Source organism: Arvicola amphibius, chromosome 3 (genome assembly GCF_903992535.2).
Source record: "Arvicola amphibius chromosome 3, mArvAmp1.2, whole genome shotgun sequence".
NCBI classification, from domain to species: Eukaryota; Metazoa; Chordata; class Mammalia; order Rodentia; family Cricetidae; genus Arvicola; species Arvicola amphibius.
The window spans coordinates 800,602-824,595 of record NC_052049.1 but is presented as its reverse complement, the minus strand read 5'-3'; the positions used below and the strand labels follow the sequence as shown (position 1 = coordinate 824,595).

The window sequence follows — 23,994 nt, the reverse complement described above, 5'->3', positions numbered from 1 at the left end:
TTACAGGCTTGAGTGTGTTTTGTTAAATGCCTCTCAGTGGAAAGACAACAGACTTTTCTCAGCCTGGTAGGGAAGCCCATCAAGGTGAGCTCATCTTTTAGGCTTGGAAAGCGCCTACAGCTGTGTGCGGAAGCTTTCCTGGCAGTGTTGGAGCCCGGAGCTCCACTCTCACCCACAGGACATGCGTGCATCTCTTTGATGCAGCAGGCCGATTCTGTGTTTCTTATGCGTGATGCGTGTGTAACTGTGAGCACGTTTGTCAGCAGATTCATCCTGTGGAACCACTATAAAAGATGGAGAAACAGAAGTAAAAACAGCAGCTGAAGAACTAGACCCTCAAAAAGGTTTGGTGAAGGCTGAGGGGATAGCTCAGTCGCTAAGTGCTTGCTGCAGAAGCCTGGAGACCTGAGTCAGTCTCCAGAATAGATGGCTGATGTTTATCAGAACAGTGGGACACTAGCATGTCGGTTTGGGCTCCATGCAGTGAGAAAATAGGGTCTAACCTGATACTGTTTCACAAGTTTTATTTACACCCTGTGTTTTAAGAATTATTTTTTTATCAGTTTTTATTATGTTTCTGTGCACATGAATGCATGTGCCCTTGCAGGTCTGATCAAAGGTGTCAGATACCCTACAGCTGAAGTTACAGGTGGTTGTGAGCTGTCCCTGTGGGTGCTAGGAAGCAAACTGTGTGCTCTTTACTGCTGAACCATCTTTCCATCCCTCTCCTTTGGGTTTTTTTTTGATGAACTTGTCATTTTTTAAATGACCATCAGTTCTGACACTAAGTATATTTAAGATTTTTGAAATTTGTTTTGACTTATTTCTTGAGACAGAATCTCACCAGCTTCAGCTGTCCTGGAACTCATTATGTAGACTAAGCTAACCTTAAATTCACAGAGGTTCACCTACCTCTGCCTTCAGGTGCTGGGATTAAAGGCATGCACCGCCATGCCTGGTTTGTTGAAAGAGTCAAACCAAGACATGAGCCGCATGCTTTCCAGGCAGAGCTGGTTCAGGAAGTGGTCACCTGCAATCATTTTGCTCAAGAACATGGGAGATACTGCAGCTCCAAGCACACACTGGCCACACACATGCAGGACAGCAACCAGGCAAACAACGTGTTCTACATGGAACCAGAGTAGGGATTGTACTCCCCACCACTACCCCTAGCTCTACAGATTGTAGGTTACATTCCTGTGCATTTCCCAGCATGGTGCTGGAGTCATGCCTATAAACACGAGGTTATACCTTCTCCCGGGAAGATTAATTCCACCAGCCATGTCTCCACCTTCCGATGAGCTGAGTTTGGTCAGGAGCCAATCTAAACATTTTCTTACGGAAAAACTGAGTTTCAAAGTTCACTGTTCACCGTTCCTGATGTTCCTTGTCTAAAGTGATGGGGGTTCCCGAGAAGTGGGAAGAATGAGTAACCAATTAACCAGCCGATGTGCAAGTTCACACACAAGCAGGCACACATGTGCGCAGGTATGCACATGCCCAGTCAAGCAGTACACAGTACCATGGCTGACCTGTCCTCGTTCCTATGTCTCACCATAGGATGGCACAGATCTCCCGGTACCTATTTACGCTCCCCTGACCCCAGGTTTGGTAGCGCCCTAGTCCCAGTCTTAATCATGACAATGCCAATAGGCACACAGAGAGATACTGGGTGCTCCTCTACCTGTTCTATCCAGTTTCATGACAGTGGCCCTTTGTCATACATTGAGTCAGGAAAGAGGCAACTCCAGGGCTGACAGTTGTTTAACTTGGTGCAGCATTTGTCTTGTGGTCCCAGGTAGAAACCTCTGGTGTTGGGGACAGAGGCTCTTAGAGCAAAGTATTCCAGCATGAAAGGAGAAGCAGAATCTTAGGCAGGGCCTGTGGATTTGCCCAGGCCAAGTTACACAGTAACAGATAAGGGCCACAGAGAGCTGAAGTCAGCAAAAAAGATCTATTTCTCACACAGGACAGGGTAGCTCTCAGCTTTGTTTGGTTGATTTTGAGATTGTAATTTAATGACAATGTTTCTCCTCTCCCTTTCTTCCCTCAGTATCCTCCCAGATACCCCTGCCCACTGTTACTATCCCTGTCCCAGGCTGACAGGCCAGCCCCACCAGAGACTGCCTGTCAGATGGCAGGGAGGTCAGCCCCTCTGGAGACTGCCTGTCGGATGCAGGGAGGTGAAGAGTCTTCACTGTGTTGGTATTTATCAGTCACCCTCCTGCCTCACTGGGCAGAATGGTCACCTGGCCATACCCAAGGTCGTAGGCAGGAGTACAGCCGAGTGGAGGAGGACTTTGAGAAGGCAAAGGGAGCATTTAGAACAGGGGCACAGTCATCAGGACATCCCCAAATATAACCGAAACATTGCTAATTTCTCAGTTACAGGTGCTTTTCTGGCCATGATTAGTCGTGTGCACTAGTTCTCGGTTACGGCACCATTCTGTCTGGGGAAAGCAGCCCAAAATCGCAGGTCCACCTCCAACGTCAGCCCAGCCCTGCATCCTTCAAGGTTTTGGCTATGTAGTGAGTTCTGTAGCCATGAGTGGGAGATGAACAGTCACGAATAGGCCCCTCACTGCTCTTCAGGTGGTGTTGGCAGGAAAACCTAGAAGCCGAGTCTGTACTTGGGGTTCATATCAATCAAGAAGCCTTTCCAGTTGTGATGGAAAGGACCATAGCAATCGGCCTACTTGGGGGAGCTGGCAGATCCGAGAGTGGTTCCCGCTTTAGGTCTGGGAATTCAAGCACGACTTCGACCAGGCTAAGTAGTTACTGAGCAGCTCCACAGCTGATCCACATTTGGTCCCCACTCTTCTTTTCCAGCCACTTAGAAAGGATCTATGAGATTCGCACTGGGCTTGTGGGAAGAAACAAACTCATGCATACCATGTCACACCTGAGAAAATCCTAGTGGATGATGCCCTGAAGGAAGAAACAGAAACCTGGATGAAGCTTAGCAATGGGCAGAAAATACAGAGAAAAGAAATGAGTAGCCCGAGAAACATGGTCAGATAACCTTTCAAGGACAAAAAAAAAAAAATATTTGACAAGATAATAACCATAATTTCCCCCAAATCTATAAACGCAGACATAAAAGAGGCATCTCAGTAAGCACCCAATTGAACAAATACCAAGCAAGCCAGGCCTTGGAAAAGGTGCTTGCCACTAAGCCTGATGATCCGAGTTTGACCTCCCACGACCCACGTGGTCGAAGGAGAGAAAAACTCCCACAAGTTCCCCTGTGTGCCTGGCACAGTTTCACACTCACACGCCACACAAACACACAATGTAAGATGATTTGAAAGGAAAACACAAGGGTTTCCAGGAGAAATGTGTGTGCTTCCAAGTCACAGAGCCTGCCCAGGTGTTTGCTGAGTGCCCACTGGCTAGGGTCTGGTAGCTGTCAGCCAGCTCCTCGGTGAATACCAGCTGAACCAAATTCTCAGTGACTAGCAGCCAAGTTCACTGTGACTGGCAGATGACTTCTCAATGACAGCCAAACCCTCAGGGACAACCAGTTTCTCAATGACCAGAGCTGTCTCTGACTGTGACTGCCAACAAGTTCTCAGTACCTGCTGATTTCTTGGTGACTGACAGCTGTCAACTCCTTGATGGCCACCAATTACTCATTGGCCTCTGACTATGCTAGCTAGATAGCCAGTGGCATCCTCAAAATTAAAGAGAGAAAGAAAAAAAAAAGCCAGCCTGGAATTCTGTGTTTAAAAATACCTTTCTATCGTCAAGCAAAATAAAGACATTTTTAGTAAGCAAAAGCTGAGCCAGTGAGCCAGTTCATCATTGCCAACAGTGTCAACAGTAATCACAAAAAATACAAAAAGCTGAGCTGAGCACAAAAGCTAGGTGTTCTCTGAAGGTACACTATTAAAAGGTGTGTCACGCCTTTAATCCCAACACTTGGGAGGCGTCAGCAGGTGGGTCTCTGAGTTCAAGGCCAACCTGGTCTACAGAGTGAGTTACGGGGATAGCCAGGGCTACACAAACAGAAATATACAGCAAGTCTTCTAAAGGAAACAAGTGTGTAAACATGAGTTTTATCCAAACTAGACAGGACTGTAGGAGGCGTGCAAAGGAAGGTAAAAACAAATATAAAATAGCCAGGTGCTAAATTTAAACCTCTTCATGTCAGTATTTCCATTAAACACAGACTAAAACTCCCAACAGCAATTGTTAGGCTGAATGAAGAATACAATATCTAAGTATATGCAGGGTAAGCACAGGGAGAAAGTGAAGGGATAGGAAAGGTAATACCGTAGGCTGACTCAACACAGGGCAGCTCGTAAGGTTTCCTTGTGCTGATGAACTCTGAGTCAAGGAGAACTTCCAGGTCAAAAAAAAAAGGGGGGGGGGGCATTGCATTAGAAGAAAGGTTCCTTCCTCAAGACACTGAATCCCTCAGGATGGCGCACTTGGTACCTCAGCGCCAGTTAAGCAGCATCAAGAGATCCAAAGGCAATAAATTGGTGAACATGGTTGAAGACAATTCTTCAGAAATTGATCCCATCCAGGGAAAGGACTCTAACTATGTAAAAATTTAAACTCTCTGTCAAACTAAAGCAGCAGCACAGACCATGTGCCTGGTACTAGAGTTAATCTTTGGGAACTCAGTCAGTCCCAAAGTGGTTGGGTCAGGATGAGTGTGTCTCTCATCTACACGAAGCTGCCCACAGACAGAACTGAACTGTGCAACCCACTCAGCAGCGAGGGATGCAAGCTGCGTGCCAAGAAATGGTGACCAGTGCCTGCCTGTCTGGTTCTGTGAGAGCTAGTTGGGTGCTGGCTTGCTTCTAAGCTACAAAAAGTTGCTCAGGTTAGAAGGAACAGGGGATGAAGATGCCTCTCCAGAAGGAAGGCCAGGTCATAAGGGTCTCGGGTGAATAAATCTATAGTGTCTGGTGTCAAATCAAATTGGCATGCAATCAGGCAGGAAACTGTAACCTGTAACCAACAGGCTCGGAAGTTGCTCAGGTGGTAGAAGCAGCAGATTCCTTGACGGTCATCACAACTGCATTATTCTATCATACAGAGAGCAGGCTGGAGGGGAGACTGAATTTTCTATCATACAGAAAGCAGGTTGGCGGGAGACTGAATTTGCTTAGGAGATATATGGAAGATGTAAAAAACACAGATGTAGACCCTAAGATTCAAAATATGCTGCTTGAGATTGATATCAGATTAATATCTCAAAAGAAAAGGCAAATTAGAAATGAAACTGAGAAAAAAAGACCAAAAAATCCAAAACAAAACAGGATTGTCCTATCTGTGAGATTCAAACCACTAATTTATGTGCTAGCCAGCAGGTTCCCAGAGAAGAGGGAAGAAAAAAAAATCCAGGAAGTCATCTTCCCAATTTGATGCAAACTATAAACTGTCACATGAAAAAAAAATGAGAGAGACACAAAGGAAGATCCCCCAGGCCACAGCAATGCTCAACATCAACACCAAAGGGACAATACAGAAAATCCAACCAGAAGAAGACAAACTTCTGAGTTGCAGACAAGAACTGCAGAACAAGTGACCATCTGCAAAGCATGGATTCCAAAGGAACCGCTGAGCAGTCAGGCTCTGCCCAGCAAAAACAGCTTGCAACACAGAGAAACAGGACTTCCAGACACAGGAAACGAAGAGAACAATGTATCACCAATAACCTCCTCAACACAGTAGCAAGTCCTTTAGTCCCATGATGAATGAGAGGGTTTGGAAATCTGGGTTCATACCACCGAAGAAGAAAAGGTAGTTAGGAAGAGAAAAATAGCAAAAGTTTTCTTCACTGTTTAAATCTCTTTTGGAGGATGGTCGCCTGTTGTCCAGTTGGCAATGCATTCTCCAGTTTATAACGTGTACAGCAAAATGTTTGAAGCTGACAGCCCAAAAGCTAAAGGGAGTGCACTCTAGTCGAGTGTTCCTGCTGCACGTCAGGGTAAAGCTATCGGTGAAAGGCACAGTGAGATGGTGCCTACTACACGCAATGAATGAAGCAACAGTCAGAACATTTCAACAAGCAGAATGAAACTAAAGCTACTTGATCTGACAAAGGACCGAGAACATACCAGAAAAACATAGAAAGCCAGGGGCAAGCTGGTAGACAGAAGTCCAACCAAAGCAGTCCTCATGTCAAGCATTCAGGGTATGAATGCCTCGATTAAAAAGCAGAAACTATCACACTGCATAAGAAAACAACACCGAAATCAATGTACTCACAAGAAACGCAGTGCGTCGCGCGCCTTTAATCCCAGCACTCGGGAGGTAGAGGCAGGCGGATCTCTGTAAGTTCGAGACCAGCCTGGTCTACAAGAGCTAGTTCCGGGACAGGCTCCAAAGCCACAGAGAAACTCTGTCTCGAAAAAAAAAACAAAAAAAAAAAGAAAGAAAGAAACGCAGTGCATATATGACAGTACAAGGTTTGAGCACCACTTGTTGGAAGTGTGATCCTCCCTCCACCTGATAGCCTCTGCAATTTCCCTGAAGTCAGTTCAGCTGCTTGTTTACTTCTGGGCTCTGCTTGCCTACTATGAAGCAAACTTTTCAGTGGCCTGCACTTCAGAACCGAAGCCCTGACTTTCCAGTTTGACAGTGCTGCCCGGGCCAACACATCCTTCCCTGTCTGGTCCCTTCTACCTCGTACTGGAGCAGAATTCAGAGTTCACGTTCCGGATGACACACAGAAGCAGAGTGAGGAGGAACTGAAATAAGCCTGCCTCCAGTTACGTATTTCCCCCGACAACGCCTGACCTTCCAGACCTCCTCAAACAGGGCCACGAACTGAGGATCAAGTGCTTAAATATATGGACCCATAGGGCACATTCTCTTTCAAACCTTCCAAGAAAATGCCTCCTACCCACTTCTCAATTTTCTCGTTTTCTCTGCGTGTAGAACCATTCAATAGCCAAAGCCTGAGCGTCACTCAAACCAGAGAGCCGATCTTCTCGTCTCAGTCTAGTAACGTGTTATACAGCAAAGCTTCAGCCTCCTGGTGTCTTGTAGTCACATTCCTGCAGTTTGAGTATCTGCCTACCTTTGAGAGTGTTTTCCTAGTGTGTGTAAACATTGAACATAAGCTCTGTTTTATTTCATTTCGTACACCCTACCCGGTAAGGTCAATGTCATATACTCTCTCTGGTAATTACAAGTAACCGTTCATGCCAAACTTTATGGAATTGCGGGCTGTTTGGGTGACATTGTGACTTGGAACTTTTTGAGTTTCAACTATACCTCAGCAGCACCCTTACTCAGGAGAGAAGTATATCCGGAAAAATATTTAGCGATCACCTCAAACTCCACATATGTGTACTGTGTCACCTGTAATGGCAGCACCTGAGGCAATCTCCCAAGAACCACTCTTTGTGTTAGACCTTGCACCACACAGCAGAGAAACACCATACCCTTCTGAGTATGCAGCTTAAAGGGGAAGCCTGGCCACCTGTACTTTGTGTGAAGATCAACATTTATTAAAGAAATTCTATGTACGCTAAGTCTGAAAGCCTCCGTAGGTCACATGACCTCTTACACAGCTGCTTGCCCTGCTAGAATCCATCTTGCTCTATCTGTTCAAGACAGAACAGTCAGTGAAAGTCATGGTGAATGTGTTGGAGGCATTTCCATTCATGTTCCATGTTTCAAAGAATCCAGCCGGGCGGTGGTGGCGCACGCCTTTAATCCCAGCACTCGGGAGGCAGAGGCAGGCGGATCTCTGTGAGTTCGAGGCCAGCCTGGTCTACAAGAGCTAGTTCCAGGACAGGCTCTAAAAAAGCTGCAGAGAAACCCTGTCTCGAAAAAACAAAAAAAAAAAAAACAAAAAAAAAAACAAAACAAAACATCAAAGAATCCAGACTCCCCAAGGGACCCACTTCCTTCTGAACTATAGGTCCACCAGATACAAATGGTGCCTTTTAAATGAATGTCTTAGCTAATCCCAGGCCCATCAGCATGCAGGAAACTCCACCAAGGGGCAAACATTGCTTATCATTTCTTTCCAAACTTCTGCAAGAATGTGTCTTACCAAACGTCGTGGAACCAGGCTCAGCATAGTCATTAATGTCTTAATCAGAGCGGCTGTGGTTACCCATAGGAGACCCCTGATGAGATTGGGTTTGTTGATTGCAGGGTTTTGTTTAACTCTTTTGGCTCTTTGCACTTTGAGGGGCCCACTACCCAACTCCCAAATAAATACACTGATCTATGAATATAGCCAAATACCTTTAGGAATCATTTTATCATTACATTTCTTTTTAGGCCAGTATTATTTGGATTTGCCCTAGGTTCCTGGGTTATCTAGGCTTAGGGTCTTGATCACCTAAGCAGTATCAGGTATGGGTTCCATCTCGTGGTGTGAGCCTTACATCAGATCAATTGTTGCTTGGTGTCTTAGTTGGGGTTTCTATTAATGCAATGAAGCACCACGACCAAAAAGCAAGTCGTGGAGGATAGGAGTTATTTGACTTATACTTCCGTATCATTGTTCATCATCAAAAAAGTTAGAACAGGAACTCAAACAGGACAGGAACCTTAGAGCAGGAGTTGAAGCAGAGGCCAGAGAGAGGTGCTGCTAACTGACATGCTCCTCAGGGCTTGCTCAACCTGTCTTCTTATAGAACCCAGGACCACCAGCCCAGGGATGCCACCACTCACAATGGGCTGGGTCTTCCCTTATAAATCACCAACCAAGAAAATACCTTACAGCTGGATCTTATGGAGATATTTTCTCAGTGGAGGTTCCCAGCTTGTTTCAAGCTGACATAAGACTATCCAGCATAACTGGCTACTCCCAGTTTTGTGACATTGTTGCCCTAGCATGTCTTGAGGTGGTATACTATAGTAAATAAAGGGTCTACGGCTGTCTTGTTGTTTACATTTCTCTTTTTTTCTTTTCTTTCTTTTTTTTTTTTTTTTTTTTTTTTGTTTTTCGAGACAGGGTTTCTCTGTAGCTTTTTTAGAGCCTGTCCTGGAACTAGCTCTTGTAGACCAGGCTGGCCTCGAACTCACAGAGATCCGCCTGCCTCTGCCTCCTGAGTGCTGGGATTAAAGGCGTGCACCACCACCACCCAGCTTACATTTCTCTTTGATAGCATGCAGAATACCTTCTTGTAACAAAGATGCTAGAACACAGGGGTGAATGCTCTCTGTGGGTACCAGCTTGACACCTCCATGTTCAGTGTGTTGTGTCTGTGTTGTCTTCAGCAATGGGGACTTTCTGACCTTTTTGTGGAGAGCAACCTAGAAAGTTCTGGCAAAAGCCTGGGTTATTTGGGGATTCTGTGGGATCTCTTTAGCCAACAATTCAGACGTGACCCAAACCTACTACTAGAAACTTCGTCTGGTGACAAGAGACGGCCAGGTGGATCTCTGTCTCCCATTATTTGTTGATTTCATTGAGCTCATCTTCACATATGCAGATGTTTTCGGTTTCTACTGTATTATGTTTCCATGCTACCCTTGATTCTAGCTGTCTTATTCCCTACCACTGCCCTCTGTCCCCTTTCCATCCCCACGTGACGGTCCCATTCCAGACACCCCCAGAATCACCTGTTTTCATCCGATGCTCTTAGCCAACATCCTCAGCAACAACTATAAGGAAATGAGCTCCGCATTTAGCCAAAGTTCCAGCATGGAAAGATTGGCTGTTCAATCAGGCTCAATCAACTCATAGTCAACCACACTGCATCTACCTGTAAAAGCCCAGAAAGTGAGGTGGGGATGCACGCACCCTTAGCTCTCTGCATTTGTGGTGAGGCTAAAGGCCCAGCTCCCTTGGGCCTTTTCTCTGAGAACATGAAAAGTTCCATTGTCCTGGCTGCATGGTTAGTCTTCTGTGGCCAGAGTACTAGATATTGGATATTGACCCAATATAGGAGACATCTGAACACTCTCTATCACTGAGTTGCACACTACTGAACTGCTGTGTTTTGTCTGTATACCACGTCACCCCATGGTATTTTATTCCTCATGCCATGGGTAGCCTAGAGGTCCTCTTACCCCACGGTATTTATTTCCTTACACCCTGCTTACTACAGACCATTCTTTTGTATTCTTGGTGTTCAAAACTTCATTCTTGGCTTTTGTTTCTGTTTTATGGGTTGATGACCCTAAGTTCTGCTCTGTGTCTCTATCCTTAAATGACCTCTTTAGTTATTCCCACTATTTCTTCCTTACGCAGTCACTTCTTTTCTCGATGACTTCAACTGGGCCAATGATGGGCTCCTGCCCCTTTCTTGGCATCAGAATTACTACCGAGAAGTGTGCTGGTAAAATGCACTAAGGATTACCTCAGAGTCATCGGAGTGCTTTGGCGTCACATTAAGGAATGAAAATTCAGCACTTCCTCTTGGATTAGTTTGACTGATTAGAGAGCCCAAGTTTGGATCCTTCAATTCCCTACCTTTATCTTCTGCCTGTCCTGAACTCTGCTCTGTATTTACTGAACAGAACAGAAAGCGCAGCACGGGAAATGGGAAATTCGTTACAGAACTCAGATAGTTTTGGAAGGTATTAAGTGATTCTAATTGACCCTGAGACACTCAGTACTACAAAAGTACCTTATCAAGATATATCCACAGGTTCTTCCAATGATTGTGATAGATATTTGCTATATACGGTCGCTTCCAGGCTTTTGGCTACTTTCAGCAAATGATTACCACAACACGCTCATACGCACATCCATTACTCTGGATAGAGTCGTGGAAGAGTACATAACTTAAGACTAAAGTTATGTATTAGCATAGCTTGTGAGAGTGCATCACACGGGAAACTGAGGCAAGTAAGGTCAGTTGTTACATTGTTCTCTTAACGGCAAGTTAAACTTCAGCATGCTAATTACACAGTAGGCTAGCAGGCCACGTCTTCAGTTATCTCAAAGTGTATTATTAACTTGCTTGTGAGGTCCAGAAAAAAAGCCAGTCTCTTTGAATGTAAAAGATACTTGCGTAGAATTGCATTGCTATAGAATAGAGGCAAAGAGATGGCTCTTGGTGCCTCAGAGATTAGAGGTGGCACCATCATCTCCTGAAGTCCCTGTTACTGTATGGTGTGTCAAGGACTGAAACCATTCCCCCACCCTCATCTACATGTAGAACTCATACCTTCTTATGTCAGACGGCATTCAGAATCAGGTCCTGGGAGGTGATCAGGTTTCAAAGGCTCCACTTCAGAAATGTTATCTGTGCCTGACAAAATGGCCACGGGGAGCTCTGTTCATCTCTGCCCCGGAGAGAACCTAGAGACCTATTTGTGACCTGGGAGCAGCCCTCCCCAGACACCTATGGCCCTGGGGATCTGAGACTGCCCAGCATTTACAGAAATAAATGTTTGTTGTCTGACTCCAAGGCTGTGGTCTTTCCTTACAATAGCTCCGGCTGACCACACCAGCCACAGCAGTCTTCCCTCCCCATTCTAATCCGCATGGAAGAGCATCTCTGGGTGTGGGGGGGTGGCATTCCTGCCTGGTGTCATCCCCATGTTTGGGAAGCTGAAGGAAAGTGATGAGGGCCACAGGACATGGACACAGAGGAGTAAACAGGTAGGTGAGGAGTCAGGACATTTGGAGGTCCCAAGGGAAAAGAGACACTGCTAGGAACTTGTTTTAGTGGGGCCTGCGGATGTGACACCCCCTCAAGAACCCCCATGTTGTGGGCAAAGCTCTCAGCTACTCTGGGGGGGGGGAGAAACAGAAATATAAAGGAAGAGAGAGGTGCAGGGATGAGAAGGGTGTGAGAAAGAGTGAAGGGAAGGGAGGCAGAAAGGAAGCTTGGACGTGGGTTCTGAGAAAGGGCTCACACTGCTGCTAACCCTAGGGTGTCCTGGACCTCCCTAGGTGTCCGCACATCATATATCTGGGCCAGAGAATTCCAGTTCCTAGTCCTTTGGGCCCTGAAGCAGGATATTGACCACACAAACTATATTATAGGTCGCTCCAGGTAAACTGGTTTCTGAAGCAGGCTGACTGGAGGAACCCTCCTGGCTTGAATCAGATGGCTCAGATTTCTGCAAAAATAAGTTCAGGCGAGGCTCCCAGAACCAAGCTAGAGCACTGAGGTGGGGCTGTGAACAGTTACACACTACAAAAGCGTACTTATGGCCATGGTATCTGAGAAAGGTGGTAGAGGAGAATCAGGACGGATTGGAGGATGTTGGTACTTTAGAGCTCATGGAATGAGGAAGAAGAATACCTGAGCAATCTGGCCAGGGCATGGGGTAGAATACGCTGTGATCTGACTAGGAACACAAATGGGCCACCAGCACAGGACCGTAGGGCGCGTGCCATTTGCATTGCCCCCGCGGAGCTGGAGTTGGAGAATCTTGTCAGCAGATTGCTCAGGATCGTGAAAAGAGAAGTGGGGAGACCTGGGTGAACCTTGGGAACTCCGCGCAGGTCCCCACGCATTGGCCACTTCGCTCTCTTCCGGGGGGAGGGAGAATCTGCTCCTCTGCTCCTCGTGGCCTTGCTGGAGCCAGTTGCCTGGGAGCCCCTTGCAGGCGCTGGCAGAGTAATCCCGAGGAGCGCAAGCAGGGACGAGAGACCTGGACTGCTTCCTCCTGGAAGCCAACTGTCCGTCTGGTCCGCAACGCGTCCAGCCTAGATGCCTTGCTCCCACGTGGCCGAAGCTTTCTGGCCGCGCAAGATACCGGCCAAGCTCCTGGCCTGCCCAGGATCAGTGGCCTCTGGCACCCCGCAGCCATCCTAGTACCCAAGAGATGCAGGAGCTGCTTAGCCTGTCCTCCGCCCACCCAGGGCGGGACCGAGGCGGAGCCAGTGCCAGCGGGAGCCCCCGACGGCGGGCGGGGCTAGGCGGACCGACCCCGCGACTGGATAAGAGGTTGAGACTGAGACCCGCTAGAGCTGTGAAGCTGGACTGGAGGCTTACAGGACCTCAGAGCTGAAGGCCAGCGCAGGAGGCAGGTAAGGACGAGGGTTGCTCCTTGCGCATCCTTGTCAGTGGCATCTCCATTACCTCTGTCCCACTCTGACCCTGGACGGCTAGTCTATGGAGCGACAGGCAGGAACCCCACACTGCTCCTGGATGGCTGTGCCACCGAATGAGGTGCAAGAACCAGAGCTATTCGGGTTCTGGGTCCAAGTTGCCAACAGCCAGGGCTTTGGAGAGCAGCTCCTTCCACATAGAACTAAGGGGTGTGTTCTCAGCGCTTGTCCTCAGAGTGTAGGGTTCCACAGAGCCCAGGCTCAAGACCTTCAAATGGAGGTTGCTCTTACTTGCAAGGGGGCATGGCTGGCTGGCTGAGGTTGGGCATCGCGGACCCTCGGTGGTGGATTGACGCCACTTGAATGGCTGGGGTCTGAAAGAAGCACACCCCTTGGGTTTGTTTTCACCACTTGCCAAAGCTCCATCTCTCTTCTCTCCCTGCCCTCCCCCTTCTCAATTGTCTTTTCTGTAAGGGGGGGGGGGCTGAACTCATGTTGTGGGAACCTTGGCTTATGAACCACCTGTTTCCTGTTCCAGCTGGTGAAGAAAGATGTTTTTCCCAGGGGTCATTTGCTATCTGTGTCCAAACCTCGCCTCTGAACCATGAGTTGAGGAATAGGGTGGAGCAGACAGGTGCCTCTGTACCTGTGTGCCTGTAACAGAGCTGGGAGCAGAGTCTGGGACCGGGTCCTTTAGCTATGCTTCCTGCCTTCTCACAGCCAACCTGCTCTGGCTCCTACCTGCTCCCCCCAGCATCTGCAAACCCGTTAGCCCATTTCTGACACGTGTGAGGAATTTGCATTCGGGTTTGTCACCGGGGTAAAGAGGCCACAGAGAAGTGGTGCATAAAATAACTTCTGTCAGGAGTTTTTGTTTAGGGATGCAGAGGAAAGTCACCCCATTAGAGCAGCCACCCAGATGCCGGGCTTCCGTCAGTGTGCTTGTCTGAGTTCAGTGGAAACAGGCTGTCACCGGGTGAGTGCCATGGCCGTGGCTCTGCAGAAGCACAGGAGAGGCTTTCTCTAGGAGCATGGCTAGTGTAGCATTCCACTGTGGACTGATCCCTCCCCTGGTGACATTCTGGTAACTCTCGGTCAGCTCAAAGGCCTGGAAAGCCACGGTTACCGTCAGGGTGGTTTGTATAGACTCTCCTTGGAGAAACCGATAACTTATTTGTTTTAAACTTTCCGTTACTGTGGCTGATTTTGGTTATAGTCATTTTGCTTTTTATTTGTATATTTGTATTACTAAGTATAAAGAAAGCTACACACCCTGACAAAGACCGAAGGGAGCGGAATGCTATTGGCAAGGTATAAAATTGTCCCCCTGGGAATGTGGATAAGCAATGCATGCAGCACCTGGGATTGTTATTAGGAAGCAAATGAGAAGCCACACAAGCCTGCACTAATGGGAATGAGGGCTTTGGTGGGAAAGGGAACCACGGCGGTGGGCAGAGGTGTGTCTGGTCTCCACAGTCACTCTCTTCCATCTCTGTGAACATCCCCCAGCTGTCCTTCATCTTGGCCATGGCATCTCACATGCTTGGACAACCTCATGTCTCTGAGCTCAACCCAGGTAGATATGGCTGCTGAACCTGTGTGTTGCTGTGTGTTTCTTTATGTTGACTGAAGGCCAAGAAGAAAGAAGCAGAGTTCCTTGGGCTCCAATCTACCCATGAGTAAGAACAAATGCTCCGTGGGACCAATGTCCTCTGTGGTGGCCCCGGCTAAAGAGGCCAATGCCATGGGCCCCAGAGAGGTGGAGCTCATCCTTGTCAAGGACCAGAATGGAGTGCAGCTGACCAACTCCACCCTCATCAACCCACCACAGACACCAGTGGAGGCTCAGGAGCGGGAGACCTGGAGCAAGAAAATTGATTTCCTGCTCTCGGTCATCGGCTTCGCTGTGGACCTCGCCAATGTCTGGCGGTTTCCCTACCTGTGCTACAAAAATGGTGGAGGTGAGTGTGTTGCCTGGATTCCGGTGCCTTACAAGGGTGGGGCCGTGGCAGGGAGTGTGGGAAGTGCAGTAGAGGCCATGGAAGCCATGGTATGGTGTGGGCTGTGGTCTCAAGAAATGCTCACAGTGAAGGTTGAAGAGATAACTAAGTCAGCAATGTGCTTTCTGTTCAAGCATGAAGACTTTGAGCTTGATCTCCAGAACCCAAATTTAAAAAAGCAGGGCATGGTGTCACTACCATACCAGGGCATGGTAGCACTTGAAATTCTACTTAGCACTAGGAGACAGGAGAATCCTGGAGATTGACAGCCAACTAGTCTCTGTCTGTTCTATCCAGAGAGCATCAAGTCAGTTACAGACACTGTCTCAAAAACGAAGGTGAGCCGCTCCTGAGGAATGACACCCGAGGGTAGTGCCTGGTCTCTTGGGTGCTCATTTGCTCCTGTACACACAGGAAATGCTGTCCGTGAGACAATCCCATCCTCCTGTAGGATGGTGAATCTGCTGTACCAGCTAAAGCTCTCTTCAGTCTTCCCAAGCTGGAGAGCTCAGAAAATCTGACAGTCAAGGAATGTGGAGCCCAGAGAGTGGAGAGGAGAAGGGAGTAGGTGGAGGCACCAGGTCCTTGACTTCTACTTCCACTAGGATTTTTCACTTTGGAAAGAAAATTCTAAAAGACCAAAAGAAGAACATTGTTTTAAGGCAACTTCAGCAGTGCTTATAGAGTTGAATTCATAAAACTTGAAGTTAAACTTAGCAGGGCAGAAATGCCCCTGAACTGAAATATACCCTCCTTTCCTTTCCTCTCCTCCTCCTTCTCCTCCTCCTCCTCCTCCTCCTCCTCCTTCTCCTCCTCCTCTTCCTCCTCCTCCTTCTCTCTGTCTCTCTGTCTCTCTCTCGTGTCCTCCCTCCCTTCCTTTTTTTTTTTTTTTTTTTTTTTGGTTTTTCGAGACAGGGTTTCTCTGTAGCTTTTTTAGAGCCTGTCCTGGAACTAGCTCTTGTAGACCAGGCTGGCCTCAAACTCACAGAGATCCGCCTGCCTCTGCCTCCCGAGTGCTGGGATTAAAGGCGTGTGCCACCACCGCCCGGCCTCCCTTCCTTTCTTAAATACAGTTATGGGGATTACACTCTACCACCGAGTCACATCCATAGCCCTCTTGATTTTTTTTTAGAGTTTGAGTCAGGATTTCACTGCTGCATAGGCAATTCTTGAACTTACTCTATGAATCAGTAGGCCTCGAACTTATGGTCTTCCTGCCTTTTGCCTCTGGAGTAGCTGGGATTATAGGTCTATACTACCAAGCCTGGCTCATATAAGAAAGCCCACTTTCTTATCTCAGCAATAGTCATAGCTGTGCCTGTGCAGTGGAGCTAAAAAGAAGAGCAAGGTTACCAGAGAAATTCAAGTTGAGCCTGGAGGTCTCTATTTCCATGGCTGGGTTTCCCTGACTGGCTACAGGATATGAAGAATTGCTTTAGGAAGGAAAAAAAGGAAGGAAAAAAAGGAAGGAAGGAAGGAAGGAAGGAAGGAAGGAAGGAAGGAAGGAAGGAAGGAAGGGCTCAGGCAAATCCATGAGCACAATTGCTTAATTATGTGCTCTTGAAGGTGAAAGAACCAGGCTTAGCAGCTCCAGCAAGACTGGTGAGAAGACGCCCATCTTCCTCATCAAGACCTTGGGGGAAAGCTGTAGCCAAACTCTGCCTCACTCAAGGTCATATTGAGGGGAGCCAGAGGACTCCAGTGGGGTTCCGCCTTTGTGGAGTAGAATGGGGAATTTAAGCAGATCAAGTCCTGTCCTCTGGCTCCAGGAAACTCAGCCCGAGTCTCCAGAGAAGCAGGCTCTAAATGCCGGGATTAGGTCACAGATTCCAGGACCACAACTCTCAAGGGACAAAGTGGGGTATGAAGAGGCAGACAGAGCTAGGAACAGTACCGAGAAGTGGCTCCAGTGTCTTGCTTCTGGCTGAGTTCAGGACATGGGGGTGGGTGGACAATCAGAGGCATTGAAGAGAACACATCCAACACTGACAGCAGCTGAGACAGGAAAGGAGGTGTGGTTTACCACCCATCCAGCGTATCCCCTTGGGTGGTAGCTGAACAGGAGCCTCCATTAGACAGGACTCTGGGTGACAAGATTATACTCAAAAGTACAACATCAAGGCTCACGTGCAGATAATGAAAGTAGCCCCCTTCTGTGGCCCCAAACTGAAGCTGCTGTCCTGTGCACAGGTGCCTTCCTGGTACCCTACCTGCTCTTCATGGTTATTGCTGGGATGCCCCTCTTCTACATGGAGCTGGCCCTTGGGCAGTTCAACAGAGAAGGAGCTGCTGGCGTCTGGAAGATCTGCCCTATCCTGAAAGGTAACGTGGAGGAACATGGCCCCCACGAGGCATGGCCATGTCTCTGGGGGCTGCAGAACAAGGTAATGACGTTGCATACAGGTTCTGCTCTCCTAAACTCTGTGGACATAGGCACATGCTCTTCAGTGTGGATCCTACCTTAAAGACTGTAATGACCAGGAATCTCCTAAAGCATTCCCTTGCCCCCAGGCCAGGCTGCTCTACAGCTAAGTGGTGGTAAACTTGTCAGGGTGGGAAAATGGCAAGGTTTGAAAAACCTATTTATCTGTCATCTTTCATCTACTTACCTATCCATGGTCCATCCAACAAGCACCTTTGTCATCTGTCATCTATCTGCCTATTTATTGATCCACCATTTATCTGATCAACCATCTATATGTATCACTGACTTACCTATCTACTATCTATATTCAAAGCCTCAGTAAAACCATTTTGAAGAGCACCAGGTATTATGCAATGCTAGCAACTTCCTTGGAACACAGTGAAATTGAGCAAGCATTGATACCAATAGCTTTATAGAGAAGACTATGGCTGTGTGACTAGGTGAGTGGGAGAACTTTTAGAAGGTGGGTAGTGAGCAGAACTCAGTGATCCCTGCTCCCTAGTCTGGCTTTCATACCATTCTAAAGTCAAGTCTGCAGGAGGGCCACGCCGGAGCAGAGCAAGGTTGTGTGACGAGCCTATAAACCCCAGGTGTGGGATCCCAGTCGGAGACGTTCTTCTCAACCCCTAATTTAGGCTGGGGAAGTTACACTCAGAGAAGCCAACTTCCAGCTTTGGTATCAGAGCCCACTTTAACAGAAATCAGCAAGTGGTACCTGGGAGGGGGCGTGAGGTTATAAGAAGTGGCAGATTGAGACATGAAGGCAGAAACATAGGCTAGACCGGGAGGACTGAGGGTAAATACCAAACAGCCCCGAGTTTATTTCTCAGCCAGCATATATACTAATTACAGGCAAAAGGCCGAACAAAAGGCTGTACAGTCAGCTGACCACCTCCCTGTGCTGTCCTTGGGAGGAAGCTCAAGCAGGTGCATTATCTTATTCAGCTAAGCAACTTCTACTCTCTAACGAGGAGTGCCTCCGGCTGGCACACACCAGCCCAAATCTTAGTAGAAAAATGTGCTCTTTCATCTGGGCAAAAATGCTTTCTATGGGCTAACACAGACGTTACTCACAGCCCTCGAGGTTACTGGAAAAAGCAGAACAGGCAATCTTGAACTCGAATGACTTAAGTCAGTGACTCCAGATGAAAACTGAGTCACATGTGGGCTCCCACACTTTGGCATCTGTGTAATCATGGATGCTCTCTCTCTCTCTCTCTCTCTCTCTCTCTCTCTCTCTCTCTCTCTCTCTCTCTCTCACACACACACACACACACACACACACACCACCTTGAATTGTTCAATATCACACCAGCTATAATCCCTGGAGAGTCTTTTCTGCTTGCTTTCCTGCCCCCCCCCCCAGATCACATGCCTTCTCTTTCCTTCTCTATCTTTTAAACGTCTAGTTGAGAAAATTATCTGCATTTTCACTGATCACGAATTGCAGTCCTGTGTAGACAGTGAAGATGACAGTTAAAATGTGGACAACTGGGGAATCAAAGGTTGAGCAGTTCCTCAGGAGAAGTTGGATTCTCCTGCCTCCTGCCTCGCCAGTCTCTGTTCCAACCTGGGGAGTGGCTCTGCTTCAAAACCCAGATAGCCAGATAGTCCAAGGTAAGAACAGAATGTGAAACCCAAGGTGAGGGGCAGTGAAATCCAAAGTGAGACACTGTGAAGCCCAGGGTGAAGGCCCGTAGTGGCATTCCAACTGTATTTTTAATAAAAACTGCCTGAAGATCTGAGAGTAAAACAGTCCCACTGCTCAGCCTTATAGACCAGGTTATGGTAACACACACCTTTAATCCCAGTAGCCACACTAGTGGCCACAGAAATCGGATAGTGCACGCCTTTAATCCCAGCCCTAGAGAGGAATATATAACTGTGAATGTCCTTGATGGTCTTGGAGAAAGGGCATAAGCAGTTGTTAATGGCTATGTCTTAAGAGATTCTGGGTGACCCTAACAGGTATGGATGAATACAATTGGCTGTGGATGACCTGTATGATTCTGGGTGGCCCTAGATTTCCCTGGATAATCATGTGCAATTTTGTTTACCCTTTGATTTTGAATGGACCTGGGTTCTTGTGGATGGCCATAAAGGGTCCTAGCTGTCTTTTAATGATTCATGGTGGTTCTGGGCAGCATTGAGCATTTCTGGGTGACTCTAAGTGCTTTGATGGCTCTGTTAGCATGGGTGTTTCTGATGGTTCTGATGGCTGTGGATGGTTCTAAAGGTTTGGTGTGGGTCTAGTAGCTATGCTTGACTGAATGATCCAGGGAAGCTGTAGATAGCTCAAAATGGGCCTGAATGACTGTGGTACAAATGAATGACCTTAATAATTCTGTATGGCTTTGGGTAACTCTGGATAACCTAGTGTATCTATCTATGGCTGACTGTTAGGGCTACCTGAATGTTTATAGGGTCATTTCAGATACTCTGATGCCCTTCGATGACCCCTCTGAATCTCTGTTTAAAATGGCAATCCCTTTTCTTTAATCACAGAGTAGAGTCTGGTACCCCTCCTTCCTATGTGTTTTAAGGTGTTGTGGGTGTCAGTGCACCAACTCAGAGTGAGTAGATGATAGGAAGGGGCATCGGTTGTGCTGACAGTGGCTCCACTGTCATCCCCCAGGTGTGGGCTTCACGGTCATCCTCATTTCTTTCTACGTGGGCTTCTTCTACAACGTCATCATCGCGTGGGCTCTGCACTACTTCTTCTCCTCCTTCACCATGGACCTCCCGTGGATCCACTGCAACAACACCTGGAACAGCCCTAACTGCTCCGACGCCCACGCCAGCAACTCTAGCGATGGCCTGGGCCTCAATGACACCTTCGGGACCACGCCTGCTGCGGAGTACTTTGAGTAAGTGAGTGGTCCGTTCTTCCTGCCAGCCTGGAGAACAGGAGGGTTGGCAGATTTGGGAACACAGGGACAGCACCGAGGATGCCACACACACATACCCTGTTGTTCTCAAAACTGCGCTGAACCAGTCCCTTCCCTTGCTCAGAGCTGCTGAGTCCTGTTCCTTATGCGACATATTTCTGAATTGCAAGGGATGGTCTTATACAATCTTATCCAAACTATACTGATGTAAGCCTCAGGAGGGTGGACCCTGGACTGTTGTCCCCTTATTCCATTCTGCCTCTACAGTGAGGTGAGAGGAAACTTCCCAAGACACTGTATCACCACTTAGAAGGAAGGAAAACCCTAGCGTTGGGCTTCCAGGGCACAGGACACAGGCAAGCAAGTTCTCTGTTAGCTTCAGAAAGGGACCTCTCTGAGCATCGCTGTCTGGGTGCCTTGGCTTTATGGGCGAGCTGCTGACAGAATGCAAGGGCTATCCTCTTGCCATGATGTTTTCTCTTTTATAAATTTTCTTTACTTACTCCCTGTATCCCTTTTCCATGCATGGTGCTAGCCTTCCTTCCCAATCCTGGTACACTCTCATCTTCAGCAAGCCTTCCTGGTTTTCTGTCTCCTCGCCAGACCTGCCTTTCATAGTCTATCTGTAGGCTAGTACCCCTCCTGGAATTTGTTTTCCTGAGTCTTTCTGTCTCCCATTAGCTCTTCTATACCCTTCTTTATCACTATTTACCTTTCTTGAAATCTAGGCATGTGTACATTCACTCATATGTGTATACACATCACTACACATGTGTACTTATGTGTATATGTATGTACATATATGTCTGTGTATGAATGTGAATGCTCAACATAATGAGCCACACTGTCATAGGCAATGGTTTACCCTGTATGATTTTCAAGACGGCAGCTATGAAGATATACATTTACAGATGTGTGGAGGAGTCTGCCTCTCTTGGGACACTGCTGGCGCTGGCTGGGCTCACTGACTGAGGCAGGGTCTGCTGAGGTGTGGCTTCTGTGGCAAACATAAACAAAGTGCATTTGATGCAATCATTGTCAAGGTCAGGGTTTTCCCACTGATGTTTTTTGTAGGACTGAACTCTCACTGGCATATTTGAACACGTCTTATTACTCATGTGTTAAAACATGCCTAAGAGTTCACTTACCGCTTAACAGAAGCTGTAGCTAGGTCAGTGCCTGTGAACTTAACACTCTGAGGCAGGAAGATTGCAAGTTCAAGGCATGGACTACAGAGGAGAATGAAAAGTTTAACAGAAGGGGCCTTGGCCAATAGAAATGAAATCATTTCTGCTCTAACTGCAAGCAGGTTCGTTTGCCAGAACCAAGTGTTCCACCTTTAAAGTGTTAAAAGTGGAGCTCACTAGAGGCCCTGAGGCTCGGGGGAGGTGAATGAATGGAAGCACTGCCCTGAATGTCTAGATAGTTTTCCCTTATGGCTAGCAAACAAGAAATGATGGCTTTGCTCACAGAATGCTTTCCACCATCTGTCAAAGCAGATTTTAGCAGAAATATTATAGCTTACTTACAGAGTAGTCTAAGGAGAAAAAGCCCCCAACCTTACAAACGCTTGTCGTGTGTTCCCATCCATGGGAACAGTATGGAACCAAAGTAGCGGGACCAGCAGGGCTGTGCGGAAACCAGTGCCCGAGGACACCGGCTGCAGGGTTAGGGCTCGCGCTGAAGGAAGCCAAGAGCTGAGCGCAAGCTTGAGTCAGGGTTAGCTTGTGACACAAAGAATGACTGTATTTGTGAGCTCATGTGTCTTTCACGACTGCCAGATGGGTTGAGATGTGGTTTAGAACACTTGGAAAGAGCAGAGATGTCAGAACGGGTAAGGGGCCTGGAGAGCTGCCTGTTTTCTGCTTGGAAGAAGTGGGGGGCATTGATTCCTTCCTGTGATTTTTCCAGATAAGAAAATTAGTGGGAAAGTATAAATTAGTCTAGGGAATTTTGACAAGGAATGATGGAGGAAAGAATGTTATATTTAAAAATCAGACTGTGGAAGTCCAGAGAGGGAGGCCACAGAGCAGAGGTGTCCAGCCCTGTCCTCTGTGAAGGCCTGTAGCCCTGGCCGGGTACTGAGCTGTTGCTGAAGGTGACTAGGACAGAGCTGGGGACAAGAGAGTGTACATTGCCTTATGAAGTGTGCAAAGACCAAGCTAACTGTTGACAGGAAAGCTGTGTCCTCTAACACAGGCGTTCATGGTAGCAGTCGAACCTTCCTGTACATGTGTGATGCTACATCACACGCATGACAGCTAAGATGCAGGCAGGAACAGGTGTGAAAGTAGTACCAAGCATGTATGTTGCACCCTTGGAGAGTGGCAGCCAGGCTCTGGTGGGGCACAGGGACAGTGCAGCTGTCTAGGATGAGGTATGCTCTCCAGACGTGGACAGTTCTATATGCAGAACTGGTTCCTGTGCTGGAAGCCAGCTTGATCAGGCATTATCCACCACAGCCAACAATGAAAGGGATGCCAGGGAGACTGAGCACAGGAGGCCCGTGACCCGGCCAGCTGTCCCAGAAACTACTTCTGGGGAGAGGTGAAAGACTCCTGAGTGGAGTCTGCAGAGTGTCGACCCCCTAACTCACAAAGTTACTTTCAGTGACTTTTTTTTTCAGTGACTCTTAAACCCATTTGTCTCTTTGTGTTTTTAATGTTCTTGGCCTTGAACCTGGGCCCTTGTACATGCTAGACAAGGAAGCTGCCCCCAAAATTACCTCCATGCTGGGTAGTTTCATGTCAACTTGATGCAAGCTAAAGTCATTTGAAGGGAGGGAGCCCCAGTTAAGAAAATGCTTCCATTAGATGGGACTGTAGGCAAGCGAGTGGGACATCTTCTTAGGTACCGATTGATGGGACTGTAGGCAAGAGGGTAGGACATCTTCTTAGGTACCAATTGATGGGACTGTAGGCAAGCAGGTAGGATATCTTCTTAGGTACCGATTGATGGGACTGTAGGCAAGCGGGTAGGACATCTTCTTAGGTACCGATTAATGGGACTGTAGGCAAGCGAGTGGGACATCTTCTTAGGTACTGATTAGATGGGACTGTAGGCAAGCGGGTATGACATCTTAGGTAGTGATTGATGGGACTGTAGGCAAGCGGGTAGGACATCTTCTTAAGTAGTGATTGATGGCGGAGCCCAAGTCCATGGTGGATGGTGCCATCTCTAGGCTGATGGTCCTGGGTTCTATAAAGTCAGGTTGAGCGAGCTCTGGATGGCACTCTGCGTCAGTCCCTGTTTCCAGGTTCCAGCCTCGCTAGAGTTTCAGCCCTGACTCCCCTCAGTGGTGAGAAGTGCTGTGGAAGAGTCAGCCAGATAAACCTTTCCTCCCCAACTTGCTTTGGCCGTGGTGTTTCAGCACAGCAATGGAAACCCTAGCTAAGACACACCCCCAGCCACCTTTACTACTTCCTATCATTTATTTAAAGTTGGTGTCTTACTATGCAGCCCATACTACCTGATCTATGCCTCCACCTCCTGGTGCTGGGATTTGAGACATGAACCCTCTTATAAGGATGCATATTTCCTCCCTAAATGTCTGTCCCTTTATTCCTCTGTCCTACCATTTCTCCAGTGTCCATTCTTAGTAGGCAAACATAGGCTCATAGAAGAGACTAAGTTTGGCACTGTTGTGCTCAAGGCTGTGATAAGAAATTACGAATATACTCAATAGATATGAAGCATAGACCAGGGAAATGTGCACGATCTGTAGAGCCTCCCAACAAACCCACG

General features: G+C 47.7%; 1 protein-coding gene across 1 annotated transcript in view; it reads left to right on the top strand.

Moving 5' to 3' along the window:
- Positions 1-14,612: 14,612 nt before the first annotated feature.
- Slc6a3 (solute carrier family 6 member 3) overlaps positions 14,613-23,994 on the top strand; it is a 30,532-nt gene continuing 21,150 nt past the window's right edge. Inside the window, exons 1-3 of the mRNA XM_038323646.1 lie at positions 14,613-14,898; positions 17,128-17,259; positions 19,998-20,229. Coding sequence (XP_038179574.1) covers positions 14,613-14,898; positions 17,128-17,259; positions 19,998-20,229 — 650 coding nt within the window. The remainder of the gene's footprint in view (positions 14,899-17,127; positions 17,260-19,997; positions 20,230-23,994) is intronic.